Source organism: Siniperca chuatsi, linkage group LG7, assembly GCF_020085105.1.
Source record: "Siniperca chuatsi isolate FFG_IHB_CAS linkage group LG7, ASM2008510v1, whole genome shotgun sequence".
Taxonomy (NCBI): domain Eukaryota; kingdom Metazoa; phylum Chordata; class Actinopteri; order Centrarchiformes; family Sinipercidae; genus Siniperca; species Siniperca chuatsi.
The window spans coordinates 19,702,440-19,722,978 of record NC_058048.1 but is presented as its reverse complement, the minus strand read 5'-3'; the positions used below and the strand labels follow the sequence as shown (position 1 = coordinate 19,722,978).

Below are 20,539 nucleotides of genomic sequence, written 5' to 3'. Positions count from 1 at the left end.
GCCTCTTAAAAGTAAAGGTTTTCCTTGGCACTGTTGCCAAGTGCTTGCTCATGGTGGGATTTGTTGGGTCTCTGTAAATATTATTATAAAGAGTACGGTCTACACCTGCTCTATAGGAAAAGTGCAATGAGATAACTTCTGTTATGAATTGGCGCTATATAAATAAAACTGAAGTGAATTGAACAGGTTCTGGAAACTGGGATTGGAGGGTGTAAGGAGAGGATGAAGTCATGCTTTATGTACCTCACATTATTAATTTTTAGACTTGTGCACTTCTCAGATACTGATTAACGAACGTTTCACAAACTGTAACAGCCTAAAAAAAACTGTACTTTACATTTAAATTCATCATCATCATTCTTGACCTTGGAAACAGAAGTTGGCAAAATAATCGCACCATAAGGCTCATTAGTAGCTGTTCTGGAGCTTTCAATCATGTCACACGATCTTCCTCAGCAAATAAAAAATAATTTTTACTGAGCATTTTATGGACTTGTCATCAATGTTGGCTTAACAGTTACATTAGCCTACTTAAGCACAGCTCTTGAGCACAGAGTCACACTTCTCTCTAGGACATTTTGGGATTGCTTGTTTTCTTCCCTGCGTGATCTTGGTATCTTTGCGTGAGAACAGAGCAGTGATAAACCCACCGCCCACCCGTACTGGACAGAGGGAAAACCCAAACACCCTCCTCTGCACTGACGCAGACTGGACTTGACTCCGTGGGTCAGACAGACATGGGACAGAGGTAGTCAGACAGGATGGACATCCGGCAGAGTCTGTCTGAAACGTGCTGCATCAATCAACAGTCATCTGAAAATAACACCACAAGTGAGTAAGGGGCCCACATACACTGGCAGGTCCCCATGATGTCCCTTTAATTTACCGCTACAGCCCCAAGCGGAGCTTTATTTTATTAGCCCTATGATTCATTTACCATCAGTTATCCTAATTAACAAAGTCGGAATGGCTTCTCTAACCATTAACTCCTCACATGGCAAAATTTCCATTGCATCATTGTGAAGCTGATGTCATTCATATAGTAGCCTACTGCATAAAAAACTCTCCCTGGATTGGAGCACATTGCATAGATTTACATGCACAATAATCTATTTTTAAATGTTAAAAATTAACTGCAGTTGCTGAGGTGGAATCTCTTTCGTTGAGATGCTCCATTTTAGGCCTATGTGTCTTGTTTTTATTTTGGTGTGTTTGGTGCACATGCTGTAGCCTACTGACGGAAGGTATAGATCCCGTGGGTTTTGGTATGGCGTGGTCAATGCCAGTGACTGTATATAAAATGCTACCAGTTCCCATGTGATGCTGCTGCTGACAGGACCAGATGCTTATCATCATATAGGCTACTTATCATTCATGTTGGTGCTGTTTGCACCTCACAGCTGCTTGCTTCCTTGCAAATCTGCACTGATCTTAGCAGTCAACTGAATCAATTTTTTCTTTGGGCAAATGCAAAAGAAAGTGATCTCAATAGTTAGTATGCACCCATGTGGAGTTATATAGCCTATAGGTTACAGGCCTACTCATCACGGGCGGCTGAACAGAGCCACTGAACCCCAAATTGCTCCTGAGGGCTGTGCCTTTGGTGTGTGAGTGTGTGTGAATGGTTAGTTACTTCTTTGAACTGATAAGCATCAGTGTGTCAATGGGGTAAATGCGATATGTCGTCTGAAGCGCTTTGAGTAGTCGGAAAGACTAGAAAGGCGCTATACAAGTACAGTCCATTTACATCTATTATCACCCCTATTTTAAGCAACTCAAGTCAGTACACGCATGCAAAATGTAAGATGTCAAAAAAAGACCTTGTATCTAAATTTCTATCTAAGTTCAACGCTGTTGCATCACACTTTGAGTTTACTTATTTCCCCGTAGTTAGTTGCTTTCTCTCAAAATATGAAAAACATTGCGGCTTCCCGTTTTTCGTTCAAGCAATGGGTTTAAGATCTACGAGGAAATTACATAATGACGTTTTAGTTTTCTTTTTGCTGGCCTGCAGGCCGGCTGAGGGATTCCCCCGAGGATGGCCTACATATAAATCCATCAGATAAGAAGGCAGCAACACAGTGTTGTTGATTTACCAGGCTCGACCAGAGATATCTATCTGATCAGAAAGATGGCAATCTTTAATTTCTGTAAGTCAGCGAGCCCGAAACATAGACTGAGATATAAGTACTAGGCCTACTACTGTTATTTTTTCCATATGGTTCTATTGTGTTATTTCATGCAAGTTGAGCACCAGTGGTATTGTGTAGACCCATAAGACGCACGTGTTGATGGTTGTTATTCTCTTGCCATGCAGACTTCGCCAGCTGTGTGCTGCTGCTGACCCTGAGCTGGCGCACATCCACAGGACTCCCGGTGCGCACAGAAAAGTGCGGAGACTGCCCATCGCTCTTCAAGAGCCTCCTGCTGAATATCACGGGGCTTCTTGGCAGTGTGAGTACAATTCACTGTAGCATGTTTATATTGCAATACTATATTAGATTTTTTTTTTTTAGATTTCTTTCTTTTACTCCGTTACACACCTCTGTAGTTTGTTAATAATTAATACCCTTATTTTGTCTTACAGGATGTTTTGTGTTTTGGCATCACCTCTGATACAATGGTGGTGAGGAGCAAAGCTGAGACAGCGCTGGCCTGCGCACCCACTCTGACTCAGGTGACACTTGTTGATTTATCAGTGATATAAATTATTAATTGTCAAGTTATTATTAAAAGTTAAGACTAGCTCAGCTTTGAATTCTCTTTACTTTTTGTGTAAGGAAAATATAAATCCTGATGATTCTTTTGTGCATGTTTTTACATTTTCCAAATGAGGATACAATTGTTCTGGACATATTTATGGAAACAGCCTCATTATTTCAGCTCAGCTTTCACTAACTTTTACTTGGTCCATATATCATGAATCAAGTGTATGGTCTATAGATGCTTTTGGGCACCTGGTGAAACAAATTCTCCAACAAACAACTCATGTTTAAAATGTTTTTAACCCCACAGAACTCAGGTTGCATGATGCAAAGAAATTCATCCTTCAGTGAGGTATGCTTTAGTTATTATTTCTTTTTAAATGCTTTTCAGGATTATCAGACATACTGTATGCTATGCAAAATTATAAATTATAAATCCAGTATCTATTTTACTTAAATAAAGCTTTACATTTGTTGTTAGTCTGCTATTCTACACATCAGAATTAGGACATTTTACATTATACACTTATTCTTCTCATTTTCAATTTTTTTTATAATGCACAGATGACTGACTAATTTTTCCTTTTGGCTTGACAGAGTGAATGTCTGAGGAACATCATGAAGGACTTGGCCCATTATGATGCTGCTATTCAGTCCTACCTTAACTCCCCACTCAGAAGTCCTGAGGAAGAAACTGCACTTCTCAGCCCAACTCTGGGAATAATACAGAGCCTGAGGAAGGTGTGTTTATTATACATGTGTGGGAGGGGTAAAAAAAAAAAAAAACACAGAGTCATGATTTAAAGCAGTGAGAAAGAATCTCCTGGGAAATAACATTTGTAAGGTGCCTGACAGAATCTTCCTTGCTTTATACAGAACTGCTCCCTGATGCCGAATGGAGAGAATGACTCTACAGAGGTATTCTTCTATTCCTTCTTTTTTGTTTGTTCCCTATTTACTCCTCCATCTTTCAGTCTTTTAGAGGAAAACTTATGGGATTTGTGTGTGTGTGTGTGTGTGTGTGTGTGTGTGAGAGAGAGAGAGAGAGAGAGAGAGAGAGAGAGAGAGAGAAACTGGCAGGTGATTATTATGTATTCATGTTGTTTCCTTCTATATTGTCTTTTAGGAGGATGCTGCCCAGATGTGGGGAAATGACACCTTCAGTAACAGGCAGGAGATGTGTAAGATGATGAGGGGCTTCCATCTCCGAACCATCACCATCAACCGAGCTATTGGCTACATCTCCTCAGGAGACCACAGGAAGTAAACATTCTGCAACCTCATCCTCGTCATCACCAATTAATACCACAATATCTTTTCTCCTTTAATTTATTACAAGTGAACAAGCCTTCCTGATCATTCACTACCATCATTTACAACTACTGACCAAGTAGTGTTTTACACTGCACAACTGTCTGCATGATTACTGCTCAGGCATAAGCTAGATGGCCGGACTCCAACCTCTTCACTCAGTGATTGCTGAATGACAGTCAAACTATTGCTAAGGTTAGCAGTGAAGGCCATGTTGGCCCATTTAAATGTATGAATGTATTCCAATATTTTGGTGAATGTATCTATTTATTTATCTATTTATTTGAGATCTATTTATTACATCTATTTATTTATTTATTTGATGGCCTGTGGTGTTATTTATTGTTATTTATAATAAAGTATTTTTGGGTATCAATTGCTGAAGTGGAAGTGATTTTTGAATGAAACTGGCTGCAAATGAAAATGGAACTGATGACACAATTACAGATAACACTACTGAAGAAATGAAGTAAAAGGAAACAACCAGGAGACCTTCTTTTGTTTAATTCAGTCAACATTTGCTTCTTTACAATAATTCAAAAGGAAACTGACATGATAGAAACAAGTGCAAAAAGGACGGACTGGATTGTTGGGGGTAATTTGTTTAAGGAAGCAACCCTGTTCTCTGAATGTAAACACTACTGCAAAATATCAGCATGGAAGACCCTAAAAGATTCGACACTCCAGAAACCATGTCTGCAGCTTTTCCCAAATAGTGTTGAGATGTCTGGAAACAGTGTCATTTGAAAATAGGTAAAACAGAAGCAAAGCTGTGCTGTGACTAATGCAGCAATGTTGAGAACATTTTAAATATTTCCAAAGGCAGCTTACAGTATATTTTGTTTTTCAGAATTTAAGTGTTCTAAGCTCTACAGCTATGAAATAAGCCTTGAAAAGATGACTCATAAAAATATATGAATGTTGCCAGGCTGTAGCTGCACTCACACAGGTAGAATACTTAAATTCATCCCTGAATCCAAATGCTTGGGATTTGTTTTTTCCACAGTGTACACTTTTGTAATACACACAAACAACATTTATATTCAACAAACATTGATGTGCGTTCTAGTCAAAGGAGGGCAGGAATGGATTCATAATTTGTTAAACAAAATAACATAATTAGGCTACTCAAAACAGGCATAAACAGACAAAACAGACTTAAAAAATAGATCACAGGTTTGAAAAAGTTGGTAAAAAAAAGATATGTACAGGACATAGTGTGCACAAATATAAAAATATAATTCAGTCCGAATGGTTTGGACAGTCACAAGCATGTGCATGTGATGTAATCCTTAATTGTTTTATAAAAAGTCCCACAAACATAACATTTAAAAGTGAAACAAGATACACAGGTTGGATTTTTCCCATTTTTTGCAGTTTCAACACTGCAGCACCTACATTTACATGTTACTGGCTACATAATTAGCCACTAAATATCTCAATGACTGCTACACTTCTACATCTACTGGTCATTTTTGAACCTGATAATGCTAAGCATCAAATTCTGGCTACACAAATGAAGCTTTAGGTACAGCTTGTCTATTCTGTATTCATTACAGAATCAAAATTAGGGAAAATGCCCATCCACAGATAAGACAGTGGCCCTTTTCATGAAATGCGGCAATACAGAAACTAATCAAACTCATGTCCAGACAACATTCAAAAGAGAAACACAAACTGAGAGAAGCGCTGATGTTTGGTCCATAGGTCAACTCTGCTTTGTTGTATTCCTGAGATTTTGTTTCCTTCCTGATGGTGGAGCAGCAGATATCCACCAGTCAATTTAAGTCAAATTCCTTTCACTTAGCTGCTCGATTTTCTATCATGTCTGAAAAAAAAGACACAACAAAAACAAAACACAATAACTTGTCTGGCCATTGTGTACGTGTGTCCATTAGAACTATGATGAATCTATGGATTTTTCAAACCAATAAATAGTTTAGTTTATAAAAATACAAACAGATTGAAAAGTGTCTATTACAAGTTATCAATTAGCCCTGATCCAGGACGGTGTACTATGGATCACAGCCTCATGGTTATTGTGGAGTTGGGCACGGTTAGCTGCAAAGAGGGAGAGGTGGGGGACTGGCTCAGGTGAGCAGTGCCAGGGAGAGCTAATTGTCTGAGCTGTGTCTCGTTGGCTAATTATGCTCTCTATTTATATGCAGTAGCGTGCTGGAGCTGAGGACGGCCACACACACAGTCAGAGAGGCTGTGAAACTTTGTGTTCTTGTATGTGGCTTGCTATGGGAAGAAGAGACACCTCATCCAGCACAACAAGCCAGAGGCACGAATTGAGTGTTCCTTGTTGTTTGTGGAAAATTGTGTGTGAGCAGTTGTTTAAATTAAATACGTTACCTATAAAACATACCACGTCGTCTGTCTTTAAGCCAAGGCTACAACTGGCGCCCAACGTGCCTTGGCATAATAGACGAAAAAGATCCACAAAAGATCTGAACAAAACCTTGAAGTCCATGATCTGTAAATTTGTGCATGAGAACACTGGATTTGACCAAGGGCTACTGGCAGATTCCCTTATCTCCAGAGTCTAAGGAAAAAGCAGCCTTCTCCACTCCATACAGTTTGTACCAATTTGTTACACTTCCGTTCGGGTTGTTCGGGGCCTTGGCCACCTTTGAACACCTCGTGGACCAGGTGCTACGTCCACACGCTGCATATGCTGACACCTACTTGGATGATGTTATCATCCACAGCAAGAGCTGGGCGGAGTGGCGGTGGGTGGTCGCGGTGCTGGACTCCCTGAGGCAGACCGGGCTCACTGCCAACCCTGAAGAAGTATGCAGTTGGATGGAGGGAGGTACAGTATCTGGGGTACCACTTGGGCAGAGGGTATGTGCGCCCCCAGGTAGATAAAACAGCAGCGATTGCTGCCTGCCTGAGGCCCGAGTCCAAAAAAGAGGTGAGACGGTTCTTGGGGCTGGCCGGCTATTACCGGCAGTTCATTCCCAACTTTGCTGAGCTGACCAGCCCCCTGACCGATCTCACCCAAAAAGGTGCCTCAGATCCGGTCCAGTGGACGGAGCAGTGCCAACTGGCGTTCAAGAGGGTGAAACGAGCCCTTTGTGGGGAGCCTCTCCCCCACACACGTGACTTCTCTCTCCCTTTTGTCCCGCAGACTGATGCGTCGAACAGAGGGGTGGCGGCCATTTTGTGCCAGCAGGTACAGGGAGTCGACCACCCTGTATTATACCTGAAGACCACCACACACACGGACTACAGCCGACAGCCAGAGAGGCTGTGAAACTTTGTGTTCTTGTGCGTGGATTGCTATGAGAAGAGACACCTCGTCCAGCGCAGTGGTTTGGGGTTTTTTTTAATGGCTGGAATGATTTATCAGTAACCAAAATTATGGCCAATTGTCATTTGACTTAAGAGATTAATCAACTTATCATATTAGCTCTGGTGTTTATGCTTATCCATCATTATTACATCTATTAGATGGTGTTTATATTAATGTCTGCAGTTTATTACCTCGCAGTGTCTGATGGACCTCATTTGGCAAGTCATCCAGTTCCTCCACACTTTTCCACAGGTCATACGCCGTGGCCTCTCCCAGCCTCCTCCTGCTCTTCCACTCCACCAGCATCTTCAACTTCTGCATGGTCACATCTTTCTCCGCTACCTGGATGTCGTCCAGCTCCCTGGAGTTCAGGCCTAGATAGATGGCCACCTGCTTCCACTCCTTCCCGAGCCGCTTGGCCACCTGCAGTAGCTGCTTCTCGGACATGTCCTGGCCCAGAGTCATCACTGTTTTCACTCCATCTGGAAAGAGACACACACACACACACGCACACACACACAGGTACTTCATTTCAGTATAATTTTAGACAGACAAGTGCATCTGGAAATAGTTCAGGTGTGGACTGGTTTTCGTTTACTTGATTGGGACAAAACAATGTTGTGCCTAAAGTTTCTCTGAAATCAGTAGTTAGTGAAAGACGTGGAAAATCACCTGACTCATCCTGCCATCGAGGTCTTTTACAGGCTGTTTCTTCTTCTGAGGGGCTGCTGCTCCTCTGTCTGCCTATGAGAGAGACAGATATGATGTGATTCAAGCTGTAGAAGCTGAAAGCATGTTGTGATGGGAAAATCTGATATAAAACAAGCAGCTTACTGTTTGTCCTTTTCCTTGGCTTCTTTTCTGTGGTATCCACACAATCACCTAAGAGTAGAGGAAAAAAAATAGTCATCACCACCCTGGAGTAGAAACCAAATTACACACATGCACACAAACTCTAAAAACACAAACATGTGGGGCCCAGTGAACACTTTTTGGTTAATTTGCAGATTAAAAAAGATCTGTTTCCTATTACTGTCAGCTGTTCAATAAACATAGAAACATGTGAAAAAGCTTTGACTTTTCAAACAAATATAGCCTGATTTTAGCCTCAGCACCTAGATGTTTCTTTTCACCTGCAAATCCCCAAATGTGTTCAGTGGAACTAAATGCACTGGTACCTTCTCTGATGGTGGCGGACCATACAGTCTCCTCAGTGTTAATGTCTATGAGAGACAATTTAAAGGGAGGAGGCTGCTCAAAGAAAGCTTCAAAGTAGCCTTTCATCTTAGTCACCGCTAGGGTGAATTTCAAATCCTGCACAAAGACACATAAACAGAATTTAAAATTATGTAATTGTGTAGTCAATGCATAACAAATGCAAACGTGATGACGATAATAATGCCGTTGCACCTGACAGTCAAAACATAATGCACTATATATTTTTGTGTTTCATAAGTTGCAACATAAATGCTTTCATGTGAGCAGACATGCATATGCAAAGAGATACACCTGAGGTTTGATGTCTCCCTCTGGCTCGCTCATGAGACGATACGTCCCCTCGTCCAGTTTACATGTGGGAGGCTTCTCTATCCGAATGTAACGATTCTTGTAGCCCCGCACCTGTTTGGCTATATCCTGGTTTACATAAGGACAGCAGGAAGACAAGATGAGGCAGAAGATAAGTCAGTTCCTTGCAGATGATGAGCAGGCTGAACGGTGATTAACATTCATTTCGGAGTGGAAAAACTGAAGGCGGCCATGTCTCACAAGAACAAACCATTCAAGTTCAGCCCTGGTCAGTGACTGCTGGACAGAGAAACATAATGTACACAGTGACGGAAAAATTCATCAGATGGGGAAACACTAATTACTACATTTTTCCCGGTTACAATAAATATACTATGATTATTCACTAGCTGCATCCTCTCAAACACACATGCTCACGCAACCACAAACACTTCCTGAGTGACCTCAGCAGCGCAGCAAAATGACTCAGCATTATTGTCATACAGCTGTCAGAATAACGTGGTTCACCTACAGTAATACACACACCAACGGCATCAATACCATTCCGACACATACCGCTGACATTAACTACTTGACCATAAAGGTAATTTTTTTAAAAGCACAAAATGACTATAATATATCTCAGATGGTGTTTGATAAGGTCACTAATGCTAGTCAATGATCACTTAACCAGATGCTCACATTTCTGCTTAGCAACAATATAATAGTACATCATAGTGTTTTGCATTGTAATATACTGAATAACTCCATCACAACAACTTTCTGTTACATCTTACAGCTTTGGTGTATTACACAAACCTGGAAATCTGATGCCTATTCTAAAAAGTCTTGTGCAGTTGCAAAAATGAACAAGAAGTGAAAGTTACGTTTTGCCTCTAATTCTGTTCTTATTTTTCACACACGATTTCACAGCTTTCATAGGCATTTCACTGGAGTTTTATCCAGCAAGCAGTTGGCATGACTGAAAGGTTGAAAAATTTAGGTAGACTCAGGTGGTGTCTCATGAATGGAATATTTCTTTGTGCTGTGCATGTAAGGAAGGGTTTTTCATGTTCTTTTTTGCTGGTAAGTCAAGGGGAAAATTCCTCACTTAAACACAAAATGGGCCTTGCAGTGAAAAATCACAAGAAGGTTGTCACTTTGACTTTGGCTGACTCACATTATTTTAAAAGTGAATCGTTAACGGTTTTATTTGTATATGCATAAGAAATGGTAATTACATGTGAAATATATTACTGTCTTAAAGCAACTACAAGGAGTTTTTAACTGGTTATGAAACAGTCTCAATTTAATACTGATGCCTCTATATGACCTACATAAGCAAACAAGACCATCAGCGAGAAGATTTGAAATGTCACCGGGTCCGATTACCCGTAAAATCGGACGAAACCATTTACGGTACCGCCACACAGACCGGAAGAGCTGTTTACTTTTTCCCAGGCAAAGTTTTCCAGTGAGTAGTATGTTAGCTAGTTAAAAGGAAGCAGGAGGAGATTTTTCTTTAGACAATTTTATTTTGGATGTTACATTTTGTGGTTATAGCTGATGCTGGGGCAGGATCAGCAAAGAGAAAAAGAAAAGAACTGACGGAAGAACAAAAAACAATGCTAAAAGGGACAGTGATAGAGCACGGGCGAAAACACTAGTCGACCTTGGTCGGTCATTCAACAGATGGAGAGAACTGCAGGATTTGAAAGGATTCAAAACCGACCCTGAACTGGCCCTCTTCCAGACAGGTATGTAATAAATCTATTTTATTTGGCTGCGTACAGTCCTTGGAGGTATAGGTCATGGTGAACATTGCTGTAATACAACTGGCATGTAACGTCACATTTTATGTTGGCCTTGCTACCGAGCTTTATCTTGCTATCTTAGTTGTAGGCTTACATGAAACCTAGGTGTATGAACGTACTAAAACAAAGTTTGCTTTGTTTCACCCTCATCATATTACAGTTATTAATCTTACATAGCCACAAATAGATACATTACCTTATTGCAATGCATCTTACAAACAGCTGTGTTTAAAAAAAAAAGTATTAAAAATAAGTTGCGTCTTTCTTTCACTTGCTTCCAAAGCAAATGCACGTGCTAGCCAGATCAAGATCTTTACGACAGGAGGCGGTGGAAACACTACCGCTTTTGTCCACAGAGGCCGCCAGAATCAACACAAAATGAAAGTTCTTTGTAGTTGCTTTAAGAAGCTAGGCATAAGATGTCCATTTAATAAGCATGGGTGTATGTATTCAGACATTCAGTCCATAACCTTGCGTGTATCCAGTAATGTAACTGCAGTATTTCATCACCACAGGAACAGATACCGAAATGTTCCTGGGTCCTGAGTAGGCAGATGGTGAAGCAACTTTTAGGTTCTCTTTTCACTCATGACACTGACATATGAAATTGCCAGACATGTAACATTTACAGATTAAAGTGTCTGTTTGAAAGTGGCTTCCACTAACTGGGTGTGGCAAAATTAAACAGCATCCTGCAACAACAGGAGGTTTTGGAGAAATTTGACCACATTTCCAAAACAGCTGTCATGTTTTTAACAGTTTTAAAAATGCAAGTAAAGACCAATGACAGCCCCAGACAGTGTTGCACTTGTCAAGTAAGGAGTAGGAAAAGTGTCAATCATTTATTGTAGATCCTACTTGAAATTACATTTTTATAACAAATGAATCAATTTCCATGTCTGGGATGACTTTGTAACAAAAAGACACGCATAGTATTCACCAACGCTTACCTTGATGTCAGATGAACTGTTGGTGGCCAGGTAGATGTGGAAGCTGTAGTTGTTGTTGTTGTTGTCACCTCCCAGCTGCTTGTAGACCAGGACCACCCCGTGGTGCTCTACAGATTGGCTCGTCTGAATGATGGGACCCACAGGTGACAGGGACGTCACATTCCACTTCACATGGCTACCTGAGTGGTCCACTGTCGGCTCGATGAGCGGACGGTTGTCCTTTATGTGCAGGACGCTGAATGTCATCTCATTTTCTGGATCTATAATAGAAGATAATAGGGAAAGAGAAGGTTTTATGTTTCACCTGGAGCAGCTTTAAATTACTTATATATAAAAGATTATGATACTCACTAAAATTAACTATTTTCTGTAAAGGCCTTAAGATGGGTCATAATCTTAAATAATAATTAAGAATTCTATCTCACATTCACAGACATCAACTAAATTAAAGACAACCTCCAGGCAACATCTTTGTTGGAGATAATTGATGTTCATAACATTTCCTTATGGGCCATTGAGTGACCACAGGAAGCCAAGATCATAATTATGAATTACATATTAAACATAGAAGACACACAGGAGTGAGACAGCCCTGATATCCATTCTCACCGGCAAGGCAGACGGAGTGAGGGAACTGGATGGACTTGAGGACAGACGCGTCCTTATTGACTGTGTCCACATTAAAGATGGGTCCAGCAAATTTCCAGGAGTCCCGGAGGAATGTGCCGAACTTGGACCAGGACAAGACAGAGTACCGCACGAGAACCCGCTCCGATGCTTCAAACACCAGGCCGGTGACCGAACACTCATACGTGCCCTCTCCTTCCAGCTGCACCCTACAACACACACAGAGTCAGTGATGCTGTACATACAGAATCAATATAAATTTACAAAGACCAGATCAGTGGCAGAGACGTACTGTCGTACTCACTGTAATCGTCCCTTAGTGATCCTCCTCGGGGTAACAAGCTCATAGCCATGGCTCTGTCAAACAAACCCACATAGTTATTATTTATTTGTTTGAACAATTATAACATCATAGTAAAAACATTTTTAAAAAACTTATACAAGGTCCTCCCCAATATCAGAAGAATGTCAAATATAATTAATAATAGTAATCAGGTAGACAAGACACTTAAAATCACCACATTTTGTCAGATAAACATCGGGTTTCTGAGCTCACCTGCTGGATAGCTTTGCATTTTTCACAGCTTAAGTTGAAGTGTCTCTCATCTGTCAGGATGTATGACAAAAAGCAGGATGTTATTTACAAGACACGTGATGCTATCTCCAGAACCTTCGTTGTGTTGTAACATCAGTTATGATCTGCTTACCTTTTCCATTTGAAACCCCTGCTTCAGGTCCAGGGACTGACTCTAGAGGGTAAAAAAGTCCAATAATATTATATGAAATTCATATGTCAGAGGCTGAAATCCTGTGTTAAGCCTCTGGCAGACACCCTAGACAAACTTGTCAGATTGTGGCCCAGTTTTTTGGATGCAAGCGAGGGTGGAGCACGCTCAATTACATGTCCAATCGAATTCTGTGTTCCAAAAAAGCCAGCAGAGTCCGACATTTTGTGGCATAATTATGAAGTATGGCTGCCATTAAGATGCGGTTGTGGCTATAGTCCACTGAGTTACCACTAAAGTCATGGCAACTATGACAACAAGCTGACATGGCGGCCTGGATGTAAACAACAAACAAGCACACCAGTTGCTTAGTCTGACAAGGCAGCTATTGATATTTTGTAGACACAATGTTGTTTCATGAAGTGTCGTACCATTTCTAGACTCCTCTGCATCGGCCTCATTGTCTGCAAAGAACATGAAGGAGATCAAGTTAAACCGTTCTAACACCATTCATTCTTTATCTTGTTAAATCCTTGAGTTACAAAGATTTTCCAGGACTGATAATAGGATCGATAATAGGATCTTGATCTGACCTTCCTCTCCTCCATCCTTCCTAGCACAGCCTTCTGGTGAAAGTCAAAACATGAGAAAGAAGGGAGGGTGAGAAACAGAGAATTTAATGGAATACAGTAGTTTGACATTTATTCTTATTCTTATTTATTTCTTATTGAGTTTGATGAGTAGACCAATACCACTCTCTCATGTCGTTATGGTAAATATGAAGCTACCACCAGCAGCCAGTTAGCTTAGCTTAGCATAAAGACTGGAAACAGGGGGAAACAGCAAGCCTAATTAACACGTTATCTCTCGTTTGGTCCTGAAGCCTCTGGTGGTTGCCTGGCAACCTCTGGGTGATAACAAGACTCCAGGAAGTCAGTACAAATTGTCATTTTTACACTTTGGTTTTTGTAAAAATGAATTATACGAGATAAACCTGTTAATTGGTGAGCTTTGGTGGTGCTGGTAGGCAGATTTTGTTACCTAGGACAGAGCCAGGCTAGCTGTTTCCTCACATTTCCAGTTTTTATGCTAAGCTAAGCTAAGATTCTACTGGCTATAGCTTCATATTTAACGCACAAACATGAGAGGGGTCTCAATCTACTCACCTAACTCTCGGCAAGAAAGCAAATAAGCAAATTTCACAAAATGTGAAACTATTCCTTTAAAAAAAGTGTGAGGTGAGATGGAGCAGTTTAAAGTGTCTCTCTCACCAGGATCCTCTTCCTCCTCCTCTTCATCCTCCTCTTCCTCCTCTGAGCTGTCCTCAGTGGATGTTCCTGCGTTCTCTGTTCGATAAGTCAATATGCAAAGGACGTGTGAGAGAGCTGAAAACTTTGCATTGAATTTTCAATGAATGATGCGTAAAAGGGATGCCATTAAGGTGAAATGTTATGAGAAAAAGAAAAGAATTAAATATCAGAACAAATTAGATTTTCTGCAGATGAAGTTTTTGTATTAGTTATGTGGAAAGAACAAGTGTTTGGTGTGATATTTGTGCTTACCTGAACTACTGCTGTCACTTTCTGTCAGATTATCTGTAATAAATTAGTAATTGTTTTGAGGTTAGTGCTGTTTGGTCAGTAAAAACTGATGCAATAATGTCAAAATGTAAGAAAAAGTCCTTGTACATTTCCATCCTTATTAGTCATTACTATTACTAGATCATTATTAATATTTGTTGTTAACCATATCATCATCATCTTTATGGGAACTTCACCACTTTTAAAAAGTTTGATCTCATCATCAACCCATTTTTGTGGTTATTATATTGCCCAGCAGTTAATGCGTTACCAGCTATAGGTTAATTTAACCTCAACAGAAACCCTAACTCTGCAGTAAAAACAGAAACAAACAGCACCCAATAATATGTGAAGCTTGTATCTATCATTAGTCATTTTCTACAAACCAATGTACTAAATATCTGTGTCTAAATATTCAGACTGCTTCTTTACTTTCTCATGCAACAAAAAAGCAGAGAAAACCTCAGGTGCGGCCACATGCTCTGTTGCTAAACTCATCTCCACACTCACGCTGTTTAAAACTTTCCTTACGTAAGGAAAGTAATAATAAATGGAGTAAAGAATAGATAATAGTGAGAGACCTCTACTTTTAGTTTACCTCTGTTTTTGTACTGTGTTTTTTTCAAAACAGTCTTCATCCATTTTAGTCATCAAAAAATCCCTCAGCATGTCTGACTTACACCACCAGCTTTTACATATCCATCATTCCTTAGCAGCTGAACTGTGGCTCCCTGTGAAGAAGCCTGTGATAAGTGCCATGCATTAACATTCTGGCACATTTATACATATGGGTACAGAGGAGCTGCTTCTGCTCTCTTCCCAGCAGCAGTGAATGTCCGTGGGCCGGACCATCTGGCTGAGTGCCTGGCCGACTAATGGATGGAGCCCATCCTCTCTGGGCCGCAGAGTTTTATCTTAGACTAACAAGCAGATGCTGCCATCGCTGCTTTATTCGCAGCACCTCCCTCATCAATCTCTCTCCTCCACTCCGCTCGATCTGTCTGCTTCACCTCCCTCTGCACTCTCTGTCCTCCATTTCTCTCTGCTTGTCTTCATATGCCTCCTATGGCCAATCTCACCCTGCTGCTGCTGCCTCATCTGGGCCAGCAGGCATCCCTCTTCACTCTGGCATGGCCGCTTCCCTTCATCAGACTGACAAACAAGGTGGGGAGCAAACACCCGCACAGACACACACATGTACGTGCATACACAAGGACGCACACTTGCTTACAGCTTCAAAGGTTTGGATAGTTTCATGGGTGTTGCCTGCCATCTGCTGGTCAAAAAAGAAAAAGCAAAACCAAGGGCATAAAAAGGTTGATGTGTGGTGTACAGCAGTGGTTGTTAACCTTTTTGGCCTGTGACTCCTGAAAAAGAAGCAATGTCTGCTTGTGACCTATCGTCACAAGCGATGCACTGATCCACAATAAATACAGTTTCTTGGTCAATGTCAAGTGTTTCCGCTATCTGTTATATTCATTAAGACACAGCGGGCCACCGACATAGTTCTTAGCACCACAGCAATCTCTTGCCTCATGTTGCATCCCTACATTGGTTTCCTGTAAAATTCTGAAGAAACTACAAGATTTTGTTGATTACATATAAGGCTCTGCATGAACTTGCCCCCAGTTACATTACTGATCTCCTCGTTCCTCATTCCACATCTCGACCACTCAGATCCTCAAATCTCTGCCTTTTATCCATCCTCTGCTCTAACCTCAAAACAAAAGGTGATCGTGCCTTCGCTGTTTTAGCCCCAACCCTCTAGAAACATTTTCCACAAACTATCAGATTTGCTGAATACTTGGACTATGTTTTTGTTTTGTAATATATCTTTATTTATCTTTTCATTTATATTTTCCGTGTATGTGTGAAGCACTTTGTAACTGTGTGTTTTAAAAAGTGCTATACAAATAAAGCTTTACTTACTTACTTATTTACCTTACATAAAAATTATCCTAATGAGTTCCACACAGTGTGGTATAAAGGTATAAAATTTGGGAAAAATAGAGCACTCACATTGGATCTGTAATCTGTATTGGCAGTACCTTGAGCCGATGTATTGCAATCAATATCAGGACAGAAAAAGTCAGATCACTGCATTCCTTATCATCACCAGTTGCATATGTCTATTGTTATCAGGTCAACTACAGAGTGGGTTTTTTTTTGGCATTTAATTTAAATATTTTTTTTAGGCCTGAATCTGGTAACCACAAGGACAATATTAGAGCAACGTCTGAAAAAAGAAGTAGAATTTTGCATACTGGAGTGCAGTATTAAAAATAGCAAATGCAGAACTGGGGACACAAGTGATCATATGACTCTGCATAAATCTTGGGAGGCCAAACAGTGAGAACAGGGAAAGGTGGGAAGGGATAAAGAAAGGAAGGAAGGAAAACAAAAGTAGTGACGAATAATAGATGGGGATGCTCGCCTTTTAAATATTAAAAAGGAATCAGGGAAGAGACATAACACAATCACTGTATATAAAAAACAACACAGACACATGTAGCCCAACATGTTCTTTGTGAGAAAGTGAAAAGGAGAAAGAGAAGCCAACAGTGGGTGGGGGTGAAAATGGGTTGATGTTTACCTTTGTGTTCAGGCGCAGGGACATCTCCGTCTCTGTAGGGCAGAGGAGATGACGTTCAGACAACTTTAAATTACACATGCTTCGCCAGGAGCCATGTGATGGCCGTTTGGGATGCGTGATGACAATTACGGAAGAATTTAGAGGTTGAAAGTGATGGCTCTTAAAATTGTGCAGCTGCAGGCTCTTGTAGTAAACCACTTCCGCTTTTTTATAGAAAAACAGGAAATGTGTACAAGCCGCTTCACCTCACTTTTTCGCACATCTGACACCAACCCATCCTGTCCAATGATAGATTCACCTTCTTACCCGAACTCCCACTCTGATCTGCTTTCAGGGCAGTGTTGATGGTACAGGAAACCGGCCGTGGAGAGATACTGGCCGAGTACTTTTGCCATTAAACAAAAGTAGTCAGATTCATACGGACACTTATTTCTGCATTCTGTTTTAGACACAGTAGTGGGGCTGGACGATTCATATTCCAATTTAATCAGTTATTTACTTTCAGTGGTACAATATTGTGATGATAAGATCATATGGTGTTAGTCTGCTGTCCAAATTATTGATTCCAAGCACACTGTAACTGAAAACTAACAAAATGAGTAATTGAAAGCTTTGTTCTACACATGTGAAAGCACGTAAAGGGTAACAGAAGAACGCACTTCATTGGACTGATCATCATTTTGATTATTTTGCATGTGATTTTACATACATCTGCCATATTGTGACATATTTCAGTATCAAAACAAATTCTTATGATTAACGTAACATTAATTTCAACCATATTGCCTCCTGATTTTTTAGCTCTCTAAATCTTTTGATATGTGCTTGACTGTCCAGGAATGTAGTATACCCAATAAACAATGAGCCAAGTCCAAGTGCAATAGTTCAGATGTTGTGTCTAAACAGAGGACTAGAGCAACTTGTTGATGCAGTCTGAGCTTCAACAAGAGACAACACGCCTGAGATCTGTCAGGGAGAAAAGAAGAAGAACGAGTTCACCACCAGCAGGCGTGAAAAAGTAGGTCATATCCCGCCCTTCCATCTTTTCCTAAGAATGCCGAACTGGGTGATCAAAAGCAAAATGATGTATCAGGAAATTAGGATTATTAAACCTGACCAAATTGTGGTCTTTTATTTGGAGTCTGTTAATCCTGATAAGGCACTGTGGTTTCCTTTGTTTTCAAACATCTGTTCAGGAAACAGAAACGCTTTTCTTCTCTGCAAGATCAACCTGTTCGCTGCTCTGCCAGATAGTCACACCACAACAACACCAAGGCTCATTTGTTGCCATGGTAATCGTCTCTTCCTTTGAGAAAAGGTTGCTTTTTCCATCACTCAAATGTTTTCAGACAATGAATAAACTCCCTGCATGAGTTCTCAGACTTTCTGCGCTCTCACTTGTTTCTGTCCTCCTCCTACAAAATATAATAACAAAATCCTCTATGAGGGTGTTGGTCTGTATCTGGCCGAAAGATAAAGGCCACAACATTTACATGCTTCCAACAACTTCCCATAAACACGATGAAGAGAGAAAACATATGGGTGTAGATAAACAACTGTCAGTTGGTCTGCATCTACTGCACAGGAGTACAAAAAAAACTGTTGACCTTAGCTACCTTCAGTCATTAATACTATACCTCACTGTTTTCACTATGATATTTACAGTGGTTCATAAACATAAAAAAGCTAATGTTGTGCTACTACTGCTATAAAGTGTATGTTGTAGTACAGTGGTTATAATAAAACCCTGTGTGGTATTGTTCATTCAGGGACGTTTCCTGCCCTTATCACTGGCAACAACACAGTAGCATTCAGAGGACAGTGAGTCATCAGTTTCACCTCACCTGTCTGTGGCTCACAATACAACTGATAACAAATACTGTATAACTATTAAAGAGACTGGTGTGAATCAGATGAGGATTATCCTCAGTTTTTAAATGTTCAGAGCATCGTCAAACATAATGAAAAACTGTAAGCAGGAAGTTACATTTTAGTGCTTGTTTGTGGTCCACTGTATGAGGTACATTGACATTAACGTATAGCCTAAGGTTATTTTCTCCCCTGTAGTCTTTTATTTATTTATAGTATTCTCCTATACGGATCTTTGTGTTTATTAACCAGCATTTAGTATATAACTTTATTAAGAATTGCTTTCATCTGTCGTTATCAAGCACGCTACTCGCCTACAGTTGTCTCTCCAAGCAGTGTGATGTTACATTGTCAGTGAGTCATCACAATGTAACAACACAACAGCAGCGTGCAGCGCGGACAACAAAGAGACTAGCACTCTATTCTTACTTTCTCTTTCTTTGTATCTACGTTCAGCTATACGCATTTGTGACAAAGAAGCAATCGTTGTGTATTTGTTTCCTTCACTTAAATTGCAAAAAAAACAGACGAGCCCGTAACCGACAGCAACAAAAGACACCACTTCCTGTGTTGACGCGAAGCGATTTTAGCGCTGCATCCACTGCAGGCATGTTGTCCAAACTGCACATGTTGAAACACAAACACTCATATAAAGCCGGAGGTTCAACAATTATCTGTTTTCTTCGTGGTAACAACAACGGGTCTTACCCGTCCTCCAGGTGACAAGCCGCTCCGCAGCTCGCCATCTCCGCCACCATCCTCTCTCTGTAACCAAACCCCGTTATACTTTCTGTTAGGTCAGCACCTGCGCATTAAAGCACCTGAAAGGCGATATGACCCTATCATCGGCTATCAGTGTCTCGTTAAAGCGCTAGGCAGTAATTGGCGCAATAATGGCCATCGGAGCCCTCGTGGCCGAACAATTTCTTGCCCCGCAGCATCTTTTCTTCAGCAAACAAAACATCTGGATTTGACCCCCCAAATAAAGGCGTTCATAGTTTCCAAAAAAAACACAAAAGAAAACAGTCAGCCAGCCAGCCGTTCGGCAGTGTACATGGATATTTTGTTTCCTTTCACAAACACTGTGCTTGTGTGCAAGCAATAAATAAAAACCGATCTTCACATCATGTTGTTCAATGCGGCGCTGCACACAGCAGCAGGCGCTGCTTTCAGGATCGGCGGTGCTGCGCAGTTGCGGCGCAGTGCGTGAAAGCACACCAATGAACGCCACATGTGGGCGGGGTGCAGCATCCCGCCTTCTGCTGCATGGGCTTTGTGAAGTCTAGTTGATGATTTACAGCCGGATTTTTACCACTTCTGTAAATATCAAGAATGTATTAGGATTAGTGAGGAGATTTTTGCTGTGACACATTATACACGACTGAAATCAGCTGCATGTCTGACCCTGTTGTTTGTGGAATGACAACAGAAAATAAAGTGAAACCAATTAATATTTGTGACATTTGTAGTCCCCATACGTACTCACCTTTTTTGCATTACTTCACATACCCAACAGTTTATTCTACAAGCAGCTATTCCAGTAAAGTACAGAGTAAAT

At 40.7% G+C, this 20,539-nt stretch overlaps 2 protein-coding genes across 4 annotated transcripts; one reads left to right on the top strand and one right to left on the bottom strand.

Annotated features, from left to right (window-relative positions):
• Nucleotides 1-713: 713 nt before the first annotated feature.
• Nucleotides 714-4,296, top strand: il12a (interleukin 12a). 2 transcript variants are annotated; one of them, XM_044202000.1, is made up of 7 exons: nt 714-831; nt 2,318-2,454; nt 2,588-2,677; nt 3,016-3,057; nt 3,303-3,446; nt 3,582-3,623; nt 3,832-4,296. In XM_044202000.1, the coding sequence occupies exons 1-7, from the start codon at nt 762-764 to the stop codon at nt 3,970-3,972; spliced, it is 666 nt and encodes a 221-aa protein (XP_044057935.1). In that variant the 5' UTR covers nt 714-761; the 3' UTR covers nt 3,973-4,296. The 2 variants fall into 2 exon arrangements, with proteins under 2 accessions (XP_044057935.1, XP_044057934.1); XM_044201999.1 differs by lacking the exon at nt 714-831 and adding an exon at nt 2,098-2,150 and having other exon boundaries at nt 3,582-4,296.
• A 209-nt stretch (nt 4,297-4,505) lies between these two features.
• Nucleotides 4,506-20,169, bottom strand: si:dkeyp-97b10.3. Of its 2 annotated transcripts, none has more exons than XM_044201997.1 (17): nt 19,690-20,169; nt 17,113-17,144; nt 14,502-14,534; nt 14,211-14,285; nt 13,533-13,565; nt 13,371-13,403; nt 12,922-12,963; nt 12,771-12,820; nt 12,519-12,571; nt 12,197-12,423; nt 11,588-11,847; nt 8,827-8,952; nt 8,496-8,631; nt 8,152-8,199; nt 7,990-8,061; nt 7,509-7,799; nt 4,506-5,844 (listed from the first exon to the last, which is right to left on the bottom strand). In XM_044201997.1, the coding sequence occupies exons 1-17, from the start codon at nt 19,737-19,739 to the stop codon at nt 5,816-5,818; spliced, it is 1,590 nt and encodes a 529-aa protein (XP_044057932.1). In that variant the 5' UTR covers nt 19,740-20,169; the 3' UTR covers nt 4,506-5,815. The 2 variants fall into 2 exon arrangements, with proteins under 2 accessions (XP_044057932.1, XP_044057933.1); XM_044201998.1 differs by having other exon boundaries at nt 13,533-13,562.
• Between the last annotated feature and the right edge of the window lie 370 nt (nt 20,170-20,539).